This window comes from Argentina anserina, chromosome 5 (genome assembly GCF_933775445.1).
Source record: "Argentina anserina chromosome 5, drPotAnse1.1, whole genome shotgun sequence".
Taxonomy (NCBI): Eukaryota; Viridiplantae; Streptophyta; class Magnoliopsida; order Rosales; family Rosaceae; genus Argentina; species Argentina anserina.
In genome coordinates, this window is record NC_065876.1 from 11,193,204 (window position 1) to 11,207,680 (window position 14,477).

Consider the following 14,477-nt stretch of genomic DNA (forward strand, 5'->3'; position numbering starts at 1 on the left):
TGAACCGGCACCGGCCACAAGACTATCAAATCTGGTCCTGGTCGGGTCGGGTGCTGCTGGGCCGGGTCGGATGATGCTGGGCCGGGTCGGGAAAGTACCCGAAGGAATGAGAAAAAAGCAGCGCCTTTTCCAGATCAAGGTGGTCCGGGTCATTTAGTGCGGCGGCAGCTGAGGGTTCGGTGCGGCGGCAGCTGAGGGCGATTATGGGGTGTTTGGTGCGGCGGCTGCTGAGGGTTTCGGTGAAGAAGTCGCCGGTTTCGGAGGAGAAGTCGCTGGAGGTGAACTTGGCTGAGGTAGGTGCGGGACTTGTTCCGGCCGGTCTGGTCGGTGTAGAGCTGGACGGTCTTCCAGGAGGGGGGCTGCCATGTGCCGTACCAGATTGTGTGGATGGTTATGTCGGCGGTGAGGACCGGGACCCGATTGAGGGAGGTGCGGGACTTGACTTGGAGTTGCAGCCGGGGAAGACGAGGCGACGGCGGAAGTTCACGGGAGGGAAATAAAGCACCTATGAGAGTAGACTTTCCCACTGCATGTACGACCCACGATACCAATCTTGTGTCCTCCTTCAAAAATGCAACTGATTTCTCGAAGAACAAGTGATGTATCTGGCCTATATCTTATCAATAACAGAAGGTACCAGCAGAGCTCGCACCGAACCCAGAAAAACAAAAACAAAAAATCCCAGAAAAACAGAGCATGCTCTGATACCAAGTGGAAAACTATATTAAACTTTCTTAATGAATCTATACATATTGATGTCCTATATATATAATGAGAAAGCATCACCCACTATCCCACAATCCTCTCCGTGATTCACGCCAACAAGAATTTCACTTCTCTCTTATTGTCATTGTGAACATGTTGTCGAGCAATCATACATGCATGCAAATGAGGGTGTTTGTTTGGAAAATTCTATCATGTGCGGCTGCATGGTATGCATCAGCATTTTCCTCCACATATTACCCTCACACATCCACGTGCATATTATGATACCACTTCATCACCACATACAACTGTATGTATGCCATACTGTTGCTGCACAACAGACGAACCCTATTTGTTTTCTCAATTATATCATGTTACCGATGCTCTCGAGTCTCGAGTAACCTTCATCAATTGCTAGTGGAAATATGCGATTAGCTAGTATGGTAGTCTGGTAGAGATTTGGACTGTTTGGCTCATCATGTTAAGTTGTTAATTGACAAGCCTTCATATGTTTTGTTTGGTTTGTAAGTTTGCAATGGCTCCAATTTGTTACGATGGTGTGTTATGTTTTACTCTTGCGATTCTCTTCATGCGAGTTCAACATCGAGTAGATCGTGGAATCATGCGATTTCAAATGAGGAATTAATAAAAATTACCTCCACATTTGATGTTTCGTAAAACAAACAAACAAACAAACATACAAATCTCATAAAAGTAGGAAGGTGAAGATAAAAAAAAAGGAAGGAGAAGATCGACCCACCATGAAGCCAAAAACAAGGCTACAAGATTCATGTAACCAAGTAGTATTATATGGACTTTCTTGTGCCACTATACTTTAGCTCAAAACAAAACATTTGAGATCCCACCAACTGTTATCTTCTTGTATATTCGATTTGATGTTATTATCCATGTATTGTCAACTCTCACCAGAGATTAACAAACGAAATCTTGCTCCATACTTTCCTTTTCTCTTTCTCTTTCACTTTCTTCACTCCAATTAGGGTTTCCACTAATCAATCTTGGAATGACATGAGTGAAAATCCCTTTGGGAATTAGGGCACTGAATATCTTATCTGGGTGTAACTCTTCTAAAAAGAAGTTTACATGTACGAATCACAAAAATTCGTATGAAAATTAGGGTAAAGTAATGCAAATTATCCTCTACAATGGCAGCACATTAGAACATGTAAACGTGGGTTGTTGGCTCAGGGCATCATACGGTTTAAGAATAAATTGGAATTCCAGCCAATCTTGAGAGATTTGGATACTTAATTAGTCTTAGCATTATGCACTTCATTAACATGCATGGGACACAGTAAGCATGGCACAAACATGACATATTAGCAAAATGACTTATACTTCAGTATTACAGTTTTCAATGCTAGTAAGTTACATTGTTTTTATGATAGAAAATTTGTACTCACATTTATTTATTTAGTTTAATTAGTATATCACTATAATTTCACTAATAGTCTTGATGGTTTACTTACTCACCTGAATGCTCCTCGACGAAAATACCCATAATTAGTCTCTTTGTCACTTAAAATGTTCCTCGAGAAGAATACTCCTCACCCAAAAAATATTGCTTGCTCGACGCTCTGATGCCCCTGAGGGAAAGTACTGACACTAGTTTTAAATGTTTCTCGAGAAAAATACTACTCGTCTAGATTGCTGATCTAAATCTCCCCTAAAGAGGAAGCAACAAAAAGACAAAAAAAAACTACTCATCTCCTCGAGTGATTTCTCCCCCCTCTTTTATTTTTTGAGGAGAAATAAATGATCCAGAAATAACCATCATTTGATTGCCTTGCACCCTCGACGAAATCTTGAGAAACCTTTATGAAAGCAATAGTAAGTGTTTCATCTTCCAACGACACCCAATTTAACTTTGGGTTTTCTTTTTAGACGAACTAGCTAGCGATTATTTAACAATGAAAAAAAAAATGAAGAATGAGAGATTGAGAATAGAGAAACAATGAGAGACTGACAATATAGACTTAGAGAGATAGCGAGGTTGAGGTGGAATATAAGATTGTGGGTTGATATGAATATATAGTAGTTTTTCCTGATTTACAAGTAAATTATGACCGTCGTTTTTTTATCAACTTGTTAAATTATAAAACCGGAAAGAGTTCATCTTGAACATCAGGAGATGAGCTTTTAGGCTAAATTTAGCCCCAATAGTAAGATTTAGCACAAAAAATGTTGTAGGTTGGAGATGGTTAGGGCTGATATGTAGCATTTTAGCTCTTTAACATCAGATCATCAATGTTCAATGGAATTGGGGTTTGGCTCTTATTATCCACGGAGTGGGGGTCTCCCTGTGACTCATCGCATACCTCCAAACCTACACCTCCCCTCTCTCATCCTTACATGTGTCCTGAAAACAAAGAGCAAGTTAAGATTCATGCGTGGGGCCCAGGGGTGACTGGAGAAGTGATACAAGGTCTGAGTGCTCACATCCTATGTTTCCCCATTTTAGCAGTTGCGTTAGTCCTTTCCCCTACTCGGGATCCACCAACGACTTTTAACTATATTTTTTTCCTCTCTTTTTTTCTTTATGGTTTTATTTTTTTCCCTAAATATCATGCAATATATAATTTATCAACGGCGTGCTAGCCACCAATGAGAGAGTGTGGCATCAAATGGTCAATCTGTACCGTTGAGTTGAGTGCGATTATATATTATCATTTTTGGTGTTTATACTGTATTGGAGTTTTATTGGGCATGCTTGGTGTGTCTTTTATTTTTTATTTTTGTTGGGAAAGCTTGGATTAGTTGAAGTGTCTTTGTTAAGGCAAGGTATCAATCGGGAAGAAAGAGGTAAAGAAGGGAAGGCATGAAGATTAGAGGCCAGAGGGTGGGGAGGCATTTGTTGGAAAGGTTTATTTCAAGGCCCATTGATGCAAGAATTCAATCTAGTTATGCATTATGTTGTACGTATATCATTCTCATTTTGTAACTTTGGTGATAATAATTGTTTTCGTGATTGAATTTTGGTCATGAGAAATTTACCATCAAGCCCGAGCTCCTTACACCTGTGATTGCTGTTTTTTTTTTAAATCAAGAAATAGGATCCGTATTTGAAGTTGTGAGTTCATGGTCTAGAGTCTAGACTCTTATTCAAAGTCTTGGATTCAATGAAGCATGGTTTTATTGGAGAGTGAGGTGATTTATACTCAATTATACAGTCATTTCTTATTAAGACCTATCACTATACCATTAGTTCAATTGAGACAGTATCTACCCATGGACCAATGGTACACCAATGCCCGCACTCATCGATGTTAATCATTTTAACGATTGTAGATAATTTAATGTAACTTTAGGCTAATAGTATAAAGTTTTCATCAACAATTTTTTTTTGTTACAGTTTTCGTCCACGATTTAGAGTATGGATTTCAGCAACAATAGTAATCGATATAAAATACATATCATTCAACAAATATTAATTACTTGTTCATGTTAGACGCATATTATTATCACAAGACGGAATCAAAGGAGGAGGTAAACTTAATCCCCAAGGCTATGAAGTTATGAAGCGGTTGAATTCTGTTTTCTTTTATTTGATAGTCCTAAGCCGTGAAACATGATCTCAACAATGTCCGGTTGTGTACATTAGTTAGTTGCAGGTCAAAATCTATGGAGGAATAACCAGGCAATCAGATGGCTCAGACCAGAAGGTACACAAAGGCCAAAACAGCCCCTAGTTAATATACTGCTGACCATCAAAGCTGCAAAAACTTCATTAGCTTATGGTGGGTCATAAGATAAGGCAAACTAAACACAATAATAATAGGAAATTCAGGCCACATGGCACCAAATGAGTCTAGTTCATGAGATACCCACCATCTCTGTTTGAAATATCGGTGATATCGCCGATATATTGTTGATATTTCGAATCCGATGTGATAAGAGCATATCGGTCAAAATTTATCAGTTAACGCAAAAATGATGGTCAACGGTCAAATATCGGTCAAACTTTGATTTTTTTTTTTCAATTTTTTAATATTTATTTTCTATTTTAAAAAAAAAACTTATATTTTTTTATTTTTTCATATATATTTTTAATTTATATAAATTTTAAATATATATGATGAATTTCAAGTCTAAATAATCATTCTTAAATACCTATTTTTATTATTAGATGTCGTTCGTGTACTTTAATTGTCATTAAATCAAGTATTTATTTTCTTTAGTTTACTTAGTACCGTTTTTTTAGTTTATTTGGTACATATTGAAGTATAATTTTATAAATTTTATTGAAAATAAGCAAATCCGATAAAACCGATATATCTCCCGATATATCATTTTACCTCTCGACCGATATGATGCCGAAAACGATATTTAGACCATTGCCCACTATGCTTCGTGGAGCTATACAATTTGTCCTCTCTAGCTCTTATTTTCCTCAAACTTGCAAAAAGGTTTTGTTTTAGGCCGAGCACCTATTCCTTTGGTTATCAAGACTAAAATTTGAGATTGTCATCTTTTTGTGTGCTTATTAAGAGGCTAATTCCGTTACCGAGGGGCAGACTCATTTAGCTCATAATTCATATTCATCTCAGCCTCTTTTAAAAATGTAATTTTACTGCTTTTCCATCTTTGTGTCCATTGTTTAAATTAGTTCGAGATTTTATGTAAAAATTGTTGTTGTTTTTCCACTTATTAAGTAATCTAAAAAAAATTAATTTTAAACATGTAGTTTGAGAATGAACCTGAAGCTATTATAACCAGTCTAATGACAGAGTGCTAGAAAAACTCCCTATTCGAGTTCGACTCGCGAAACTGTCCGTCAAAACTTTCACAAATTAAATGCACAAATAAATTAATTATTGAGTAAAGAAACCTTGAAAATACCCTAATGCCGTAGTGTCACAAAAAAAAAGGATGTGAGGACTTTACCTAACCTTGTTCGGTCCCAATTTACACGACTGACCATGGAAAATAAAAATAAGTGGAAAAGGGTGACTTGTGAATAGAAATATAAAATTTCCCTTTCAATGTAGTGCTTTGCATTTTCTTGGTCTAGAAATTAGGATTACATGTGATAATGCAACAGATCACAGCCCTCTTGATCACCAAAAGATCAAGGATGTACAACCATGCCACATGGCAAAATCCCTAGTGGGCCCCCACCTAAACATTTTTTCCTAATTAAAGGTGGAGATTACTATCGTGATCTAAGTCTCTAAGAAACGGTTTTGTGACAGGTGAGATTAGAATTGAACAGGTTTAAATAAAAAGCCACCAAATATGATCATCAACATCATGGCATCATATATAATATTTACATAAAGAGTGAAAAAATTGTAAAATTAAAAATGAAAAGACCAAACAAACCTTGTTTGTTTCATCTTCTCCATCTTCTGCTCCTATTGGCTACGGGGCTTATCTTTTCCCTCTAGCTCTCCCCCAAGTTTCTTAATTTCTAGTCAAATTGCTTCTCAAAATTTCAGTGCTTTAGAAAGAGAGGATTTTTTGTGCTTCATTTGTGGGGTTTTGAAAATTGACACACAGAAAAGTCTCTAGTCAAAACAGGATATAATAGCAATAATAGTCCCCTTGAGTTTACCTCATAGAGATGAATTACAGGTTAAGAAACAAAAGAGAGGTTTAATTTTTTCACAATTTAACATTAATATTAAAAATTGGGGGGTTGAAGAAATCTTTCAGTGACATGAAAAATAAAGCATAGAAGAGAAAGCTCAACATTTACTTCATATACAATACAACAAACACAGATACACAACAAAACCTCTCTCTCACATTTCACCTCCCCTTTTCACAACACCCCATTTATGAGATTCCTCCTCCAATAATGGTCTTTTCTTCTCCATTGGATTGTACAAACACCCAGCTCAAAACTCATCTCAATCCCTCAATTTCTTGTTCGTGTTTGGCTATTTCTCTCTGATTTTTTTGGGACTACAACTCAAAACTCTTCTGGGTCTTTTGGCTTTCGCTTTCTTCTGCAGACTCTCTTCCTGGGTTTGCTGCAGAAAAGCTCTGTATACTCACCAGTATATTAAGCCATAAATATAAAACTTCTAAGAGAATAGTCTTGTTTTTCAGCATAAATTTTTATTCTTCTTTTCCACTTCTGGCAAACACATCAGTTTTCTTGTTTGTTCTTCTGCATATTTCCTTGAATTTTCCTCTTTTTTTTGTTTTCTTTCACTTGAGGAAAAGTGATAGAGAGAGATATGGGCAAGCAAGGGCCCTGCTATCACTGTGGAGTTACAAGTGAGTTCTTGTTTCTCCATTTTTGTTTTTTAATTTTGAGTAAACACGAATCGGGTTCTTGATTCCAGGACTAATAGATATTACCCAGGAGATGGTTTGTATCACTGAATAGAGGAGTCTGCTATGTAGAATAAGAGCGACCAAAGAGTTAAAAGAACCAAAAATATGAATTATGTGGGGATTTGGTCAATTCAATTTGGCTATGAATTCAGCACTGCCAGAATCCCTGCATCATTGGATGTCTGCAGTGGGTTTGAGTTTGTTTTTTGTTTTGGTGAATTGTATGGACCTTTTAACTTGTGTTGATGGGTGTTGATCCCCTTTTGACTCACAGTAGAAGTTGAACATGTGTCAGCAATGCAAATTTGAGATTGAGTTCTGTTGTGTTCTGGGCAAGTAGAGAGTAATGTTTGATCTGTATTACTTGCTCATTGCTCCTGTATCGCTTGAAAGTGCATTTGGTACAAGTGTTTCTCTGTGATTTCAACCCCAGCAACTCACTTCAGCTTAGTGAAATTTGAAACTCACCCGGGTTTGGTTCTGAAATACAATGATCAGTATCTTGTGACTGCAAATCATATTGAACTTCTTAAGCTCCCTCGTGTCAGCTAATTATGGGCTACCCACACCGAAATTGGTAGTTGTGGGGGTGGGATTTTACCCTCCAACAGTAGTGGTTTTGAATAGAAATCCAAGAACAATGCCAACTCTTGTTATTGTTGAATCTGACTTAGATGTTGTGCTTTGGTTCTGACTGCATCCTGTCTGTCAATGCCTTGATTATTCTGCTGGATTGTTCCATTCCTAACTGCAGCACATACATGACTTTGTGGTGCTTTCTCAATCTCTTTCAGTCGCCGCGTCTTGATATAAGTTTTGATGAGATGCTAATGTTTCTGAGTGTTCTTGTACTGCTTGTCTGTGTTGATGATTAGGAAGTTGTTGAGGATCCTTCTCATATGTGCTTTTCTGCATGCAATATATTTTTTCGGGTCTAAACTGTTTTACTTGATTCACGCTGACAACCAAGCATTGTAACAGGCACCCCCCTTTGGCGCAATGGGCCACCAGAAAAGCCAGTACTTTGCAATGCATGTGGATCTCGATGGAGGACTAAAGGAACACTTGTAAATTACACCCCTCTACATGCTCGAGCAGAACCTGATGATTATGAAGATCACAGAGTTTCCAGGATGAAGAGCATGTCTATAAATAAAAACAAAGAAGTGAAACTGGTTAAAAGAAAGCAGCATCCTGACAGTGTAGTTGTTGGTGCTGATTACTCCCATGGGTTCCGAAAGGCAGTGGATGAAGATACAAGTAATAAATCCAGTTCTGGATCTGCAGTGTCTAACACTGAAAGCTGTGCACACTTTGGGAGTGTAGATGCAAGTGATTTGACAGGTTGGATACTTGTGACAATTTATAATCAGTCAGATGTAATCAATCAGATGCTTTAAATTTATATGCTTGTCCATTCATCTGGGAATCTTTCTTATCACTAGAAGTGATAGATGTGCTGATAACTAGCTTCACCAATAGCTGAAAATGTTTTTCCTGACTTTCCTCAAATTTGGAGATGCATTTGCTAGTCTCTCAGGAAATGGTAAATAGGTGCTATATATTGAAACTTGAGTGTGATATCCTTAGTTACTTTTCATTTATTCAGAATCTCCTATTCAGGCAGTTGCCTATCATGCCATCTGTGAAATTATATTTCAGTTCATATGATATGGGATCAGTAATGTATGACATTAGAAATTTATGAAGGCAGTCAACTCTCAATTGACTTGGACTTGTCATGGGCTTAAATGGATTATCAAGGCTTTCCTTGTCTCTTACTGCAAATATAGCCGGTCGATTTACTGCTCAAATATACTTGAAGTTGAGGTCACAAAGAAATCAAATACAACTTACTTACATTCTCTTTGACTGCTTTGTCACAGGTCCTGCTCAGTCAATGGTGTGGGACTCAACAGTACCTTCTAGGAAAAGGACCTGCATCGGTCGTCCAAAGCAATCTCCTGTTGAAAAGCTCACAAAAGATCTCTATACTATTTTACATGAACAACAGTCTTCATACTTCTCTGGGTCTTCTGAAGAAGATCTACTTTTTGAGAGTGAAGCACCTATGGTCTCTGTTGAGATAGGACATGGAAGTGTCCTCATGAGGCATCCCAGCTCAATGATCCGAGAAGAGGAATCTGAAGCTAGCTCACTTTCAGTTGATAATGGGCAGTGCCATATGAATGAGGCTTATTCACGTTCTGCATCCCTTCTTGTATATAATAACAAGGGTTTAAGTATGTCCAGCACTATGATTGGAAAGATGAATAGCCCTGCAGGACAAGGGAAGCAACAAGAGCCACTGAAAAGGTAATATTCGAGCTTCCTGTAAAATAAATTTTGATTTGCACTGTCAAATATGTCAGAACGACATGCACTAGTATGTGGCCCAACTAATCTGGGCGTATGTGATATCCAAAGCACAATATACAATAGATGTTTGTGTGGTTTTATTCAAATGTACCCATCTCTAAGTACCAAATATCCAATGTTCACGTGAGCCTGAAATCATTTTAAAGAGCTGGTAGCAGGATTTTGCACAAACTTCTGTTTACTGATACAAAAATGTATATGTAGCATTTACTTGCAGATACTATATGAGAAAGGAGATACAAAATATATTTCTGTCACCATAACTAACGGTAAGTAATTTGGAAATGCAGGGACAAGTCACAGGTGGACAACGTCCAAATCTTGGGAAACCATAATTCACCACTTCGTCACATAGATTTAAATGTAAGTTGCAAATTCTATGTTACGACCCATATGCAGTTTTTTGAATTATTTCAAAACAGCTTCATGACAAGTTGAAATGAAGGCTTAGTTACTGTGTGATTTTCATGTATGTGGAAATTGTCACTCCTATCCAACTCTATTTTACTGGACATTGTCATAGTGTGACCATACAGTGAATGCTTTTTGATAGTTTATTTAGGATTGTGTATTTATTTTATTCTTATTGTTATCTTTACAATTTCATAGTTGCTGCTTGAGTATTTGTTCATCTGATATTGAGTGCTTAGCATAGTTTGCATTCTCTTTGGTGTAGGATATTGTAAATTATGAAGAGTTCCTGAGGCAGTTGACAAATGAGGAGCAACAGCAGTTACTGAAGCATCTACCTCCAGTTGATGTCAAATTTCCTTATAGGTCAGAATCCTGACGATGCTTTGTTAGCATATATATGCTTCACCAGACATTATATCAATAGACCATTTAGAAGATATCACTGGTCTTGGCAATCTTGCTGATATAAACAGGATGTTTTGCATGTTAAACTTCAACTTGCACACAGACCTATCTTTCAACATTGCTCATGTTATTACAATTACCCTATGTGATTGAAGAAATACAACACGGTTTTTGCTTTTAGGAAAAACATGACATTGAACTTAGACATGATATATTAATGATGGTTTTTTTTTCCATGTGCAGCCTCAAAAATATGTTTGATAGTCCTCAGTTTAGAGAGAACTTATCTTCCTTTCAGCAACTGCTTGCAGAAGGAGTCTTTGATAACTCCCTCCCAGGGGCAAAATCTGAAGACTGTAGGACTTTGAAAAAGCTTGCACTATCCAATTCGTCAAAATGTAAATGGATTGAACGCTATCATCTTATCAAGGTGTGAGTTAATCTAACACGTACTGATATAAAAACATTCAAAGGGAAGTTACTCTAACAACAATTGATTTATATTTTTCACTACAGAAGTGTAAAACTACCCCGGGAAAATCTGTTGTCTCTGGATCTAACTTCACCACATCTAGTCATTTTCGACAAGTGAAGAGACTGCGGGACAGTGAGACTCAAAGTTTTCCAGGTTAGTGGAAAATATCTGATTACTTAGATTTAGTTGAATGGAGTTTATCCAAGATTTCTTTTCAAGGAAGAATCCTATAGATGATCAGACCATATTAAGTTTCTGCATCACAACATTGTTCTTTTCCCAGCCATTATATGATAACAAATTAGGGTATGAATGATCCATAATGTGTTCGTGTATATAGCACGCGTGTCATCACACACGCATCTACATTAGCAGCACCAAAGCTACTAAAAACCCTTGCTTGCACAATGACCTGTGGTAATCAAAAATCGAACTTCCTTTTCCTCCCAAGTCCCACATCATGTGTGATATAAACTCAGCTTCAGCAATTGACCTTTACATGGTCTTTATCATCGTTTGGTTATAATCCTTTATATAATGCACATGTAGACTGTTTTATAACTGCTTTTGCTTCTTTCAGATGTAAAGATTGTGATGAAGAGCCCCAAAAGGGCAATCATGAAGGGTGGCTACGAAAACAAGGATATCCTAGACTACGATGGTTCTTGCTTTAGTCCAAAAAGCCTCTTTGCCTTGCCTCCTGATGGTAGCTCTCTCATGCTAGATTCCATGAGTTTTGTTGAAGAAAGTTCTGACCATGATCTTCTGCTGGATGTTCCATCCCATGGATCTTATCCACAAGCAGAGCTTCTCCATCCAACCTCGACTTTTGGCTCCCATCAAGCAAGCACTAGTAGTAGCTCGATATACCCACACATACTCCATCCCTGACAATTTTCAGATGCTATGGTGATTAATAGGATGATACTGCTCTATGCCTTCTACCAAAAGCCATGACAAGGGTTCATGTATTTCGCACGTTAAAACACAGTATGTGAAATGAGTGTTTCATGCTTTGCACTTTTTTTTCCCTCTGGCTTTTCGAACCTGGAATTCTGAAGGGATGAATTTGAGGTGGGGTTTTTGTATAGGCTGACAACAGGTTGTAATATAAGCTATATATTGCACAAACTGGTAAGCTCCATAGTTTTGTATGACTATGACTTGTAGTTCTTGTCTTGCATAATAAGTCAGATGCTCTTTTGGTGGATTCCTCGCTTCTTATTAATTTTTCTGACTGGGGAAAAAGCGTTGTTAGCTATAGAGAAACAAATGGCATTGGGATGCATGTGAAGGGAAACTTCATGCCTCTGGTATACTGCTCCAATTGGTTGCTGAATCTTCATGAGAAGATAAGATTTTGGTTTTTTCTCATCATTACCATCACCATAAAATGTGTGGGTTTACTATTTACTTTCAAGGAAGTTTTTAGTTTTTATTTTTTAAGCAGATCTTAGATTTCAATAGGATAATGCAAGACAGTTCTAAGCCATAATATAATCGAAAAGTGAAAACTACATCTACAATTTACAACTTCAAAAAAAAAACCTGGTTTTTCAGTTGCTGCTGCTCTGCAAGATCGACCTCAAAACCTTCATTTCTTCTGAATACATTTCATCCAATCCGAGGGAAAGTCATGCCGCGACGCTTAGCTATCTCCAGAAGGCTACATTTCTCAACCTCGTTGTGCTGCTCACCAGTGATTTCTCTCACGAGTCTCACCATCTCCAATAGACTAGACCACTCGTTTCCCTCCTCGGCACGCCTCACGCTCGAGTCTGCTGGTGAGCAGAATGACAGGGGCACCACTCGAAGCACTTGTGCTTCTCTCGAAACAATCTCACCGTCTTCTTGAAACGAAAGCTCGTCGCCGAATGGACTACCGCTTTCTTCGGTAACCGGTTGAGTCCCTGCAGTGCCATTCTCGCTCTCGCTGCCTGAATACTCCACATTCTCCCCCCCTGAGCTTTCCTCAACTGATTTCACATCATTTCCTGCAATTTCGAGAGCTTGACTGAGCGGCTCAGTCTCCAATTTCTTCGACGGCGGCGAAGACTCGGCCGAACTCGCTTCCGGTGACGAATCCCTCTTCGAAACCCTAAATCCCATCGCCTCCGCCTCCGGAAACACCAGATCCGCATCCCTTCTCAGATCCACAGCACCGTCGAGGGCGTACTCACCGACAGCCACGATGACGCCGCTTCCGTCTCCGAAATCTCCAACTCCCTCGTAATCACAATCGTCGTCGGCGATCTGATCAAGATCGAGTATCGGCGTCTTCTCCTGGGAGGTTCCGACGAGGGCGTACTCCGGCGGCGTCTGGAAAACGTCCTGGTCGGCGCTGCTCTTGTCGTCGTTGTTGTTGACAGCTCCGTCCTCATCAAAACTGTCGGGCAGGGAGAGCATGAGGATTCCAGCGGAGGCTGCCGGAACAGAGCTGCTGGACTCGGAGGAGAAGGAGTCGTCGGAGTCGGAGTCCATGAGGTGGCGGTGTTTAGGAGAGAAAGGAGTTTCGAAATGAAAGCCGGAATCTGCGGAATTTTGTATTTATAGAGTTTAAGATTTTTAACTGATTATTTATTTAGTCCAAGGATTTGACTTTGAAGATTCCCGCCCATTTTTGTAATCAACGGTGGATGATTGCTTAAAAATTTGGACTTAGGCGGGCTTTTTTTTGAGACTCCCGCTTGGAATGTGTTTTATAATTAAAGGTTGACGATGTTGACGTGTAGCCCGTCTAGCTCAGTTGGTAGAGCGCAAGGCTCTTAACCTTGTGGTCGTGGGTTCGAGCCCCACGGTGGGCGCTTATTTTTAACTTTATTAAAATTGTTTTTGGGAAATTTATACGTAGTGAACGTTTGTGAAGAGATCAAATGTTTCTTGTTGGGACTTACTTGATGCTCAATAAAAGTAGCTCTTAATAAAATAACATAAGTTCGTTATACGCACTTCAAATTAATATATCTAGTTAAAATGATTTTCTAGATTCGAGATGACTGAAAAGAGTGGTTGATAATGAACTTATTTGCAATCCATCAGTCATTCAGTCGAGCCCTCGTGGTATGCAAAGAGTTTGATAAAGACCACATCATGCAGTTCTGTGTTATATCGCAATGCCATTATCACTCACAATGAGGAGGTTACTAGTGTATATTCTTTTCTGAACCTATTCAGGAACCCCATCCAGGAACCGTATCTTTGTTTGATCCAACCTTTTTTTTAATTTTATTTATTTATAGCAAATCCAACCTTAAACCTGATTCAATCCTCTGGCAAGTTGACCTATGGAGACTATTAATGTGACAAGCTATTAGACTCGGGGGATATATCACCTGAATGGAACTTAGCTTGTTTCGATCACTCAACTGCATTTTTGCAAGTTACTAGGTCTATCAACGACCCCAAGTCTTTCTCTGCTCTATGGTATAAGGCTAGAGAAGAACTCAAATGCTCCATGCAGATCGGCTAAGCATCTTGATGAGTCCTTTTCTATCCCTGCTAATATACCCTCCCAGTTGGTTGGTGAAATTTCTAGGAACAGAACAGTGATTCTTAATGGGCCAAGGACTACAATGAATTTGTAAACAAACAGCATTGAGAAGAAACCTAGGCAATAGGTATATTATATAAAAGATAAACAGCCGTGTCTAAATTTGCACCATGGATAGTTGGATACCCTAAGAAGAGATCTCGACAGACAGTTAACATCAAGACGCTAGCAGTCAAGTCTAGACCTGCATCATGACTAATGCCCTAAGAAGTGACTCGGATGGAGACAGTAAGATGAAAAAAC

The 14,477-nt window shown here is 38.6% G+C and overlaps 1 protein-coding gene and 1 non-coding gene across 2 annotated transcripts; both read left to right on the forward strand.

Annotated features, from left to right (window-relative positions):
• The first annotated feature begins 6,446 nt into the window (after positions 1-6,446).
• On the forward strand, positions 6,447-11,894 carry LOC126795291 (GATA transcription factor 26). The gene is made up of 8 exons (XM_050522132.1): positions 6,447-6,951; positions 7,993-8,355; positions 8,898-9,327; positions 9,681-9,753; positions 10,067-10,167; positions 10,453-10,639; positions 10,726-10,837; positions 11,265-11,894. Exons 1-8 carry the CDS (start codon positions 6,912-6,914, stop codon positions 11,573-11,575), a joined length of 1,617 nt encoding a protein of 538 aa, XP_050378089.1. The 5' UTR covers positions 6,447-6,911; the 3' UTR covers positions 11,576-11,894.
• Positions 11,895-13,415: 1,521 nt separating this feature from the next.
• TRNAK-CUU (transfer RNA lysine (anticodon CUU)) lies at positions 13,416-13,488 on the forward strand. Its single transcript has one exon. It is a non-coding gene; the product is annotated as a tRNA-Lys (tRNA).
• Positions 13,489-14,477: the final 989 nt, after the last annotated feature.

Excerpts from the sequence above, each read along its gene's own strand:
- LOC126795291 (XM_050522132.1), top strand. The coding sequence starts at position 6,912 with ATGGGCAAGCAAGGGCCCTGCTATCACTGTGGAGTTACAA. Across the intron at positions 9,754-10,066 it reads TTCGTCACATAGATTTAAAT|GATATTGTAAATTATGAAGA; the intron begins GTAAGTTGCAAA and ends TCTTTGGTGTAG. Across the intron at positions 10,838-11,264 it reads TGAGACTCAAAGTTTTCCAG|ATGTAAAGATTGTGATGAAG; the intron begins GTTAGTGGAAAA and ends TGCTTCTTTCAG.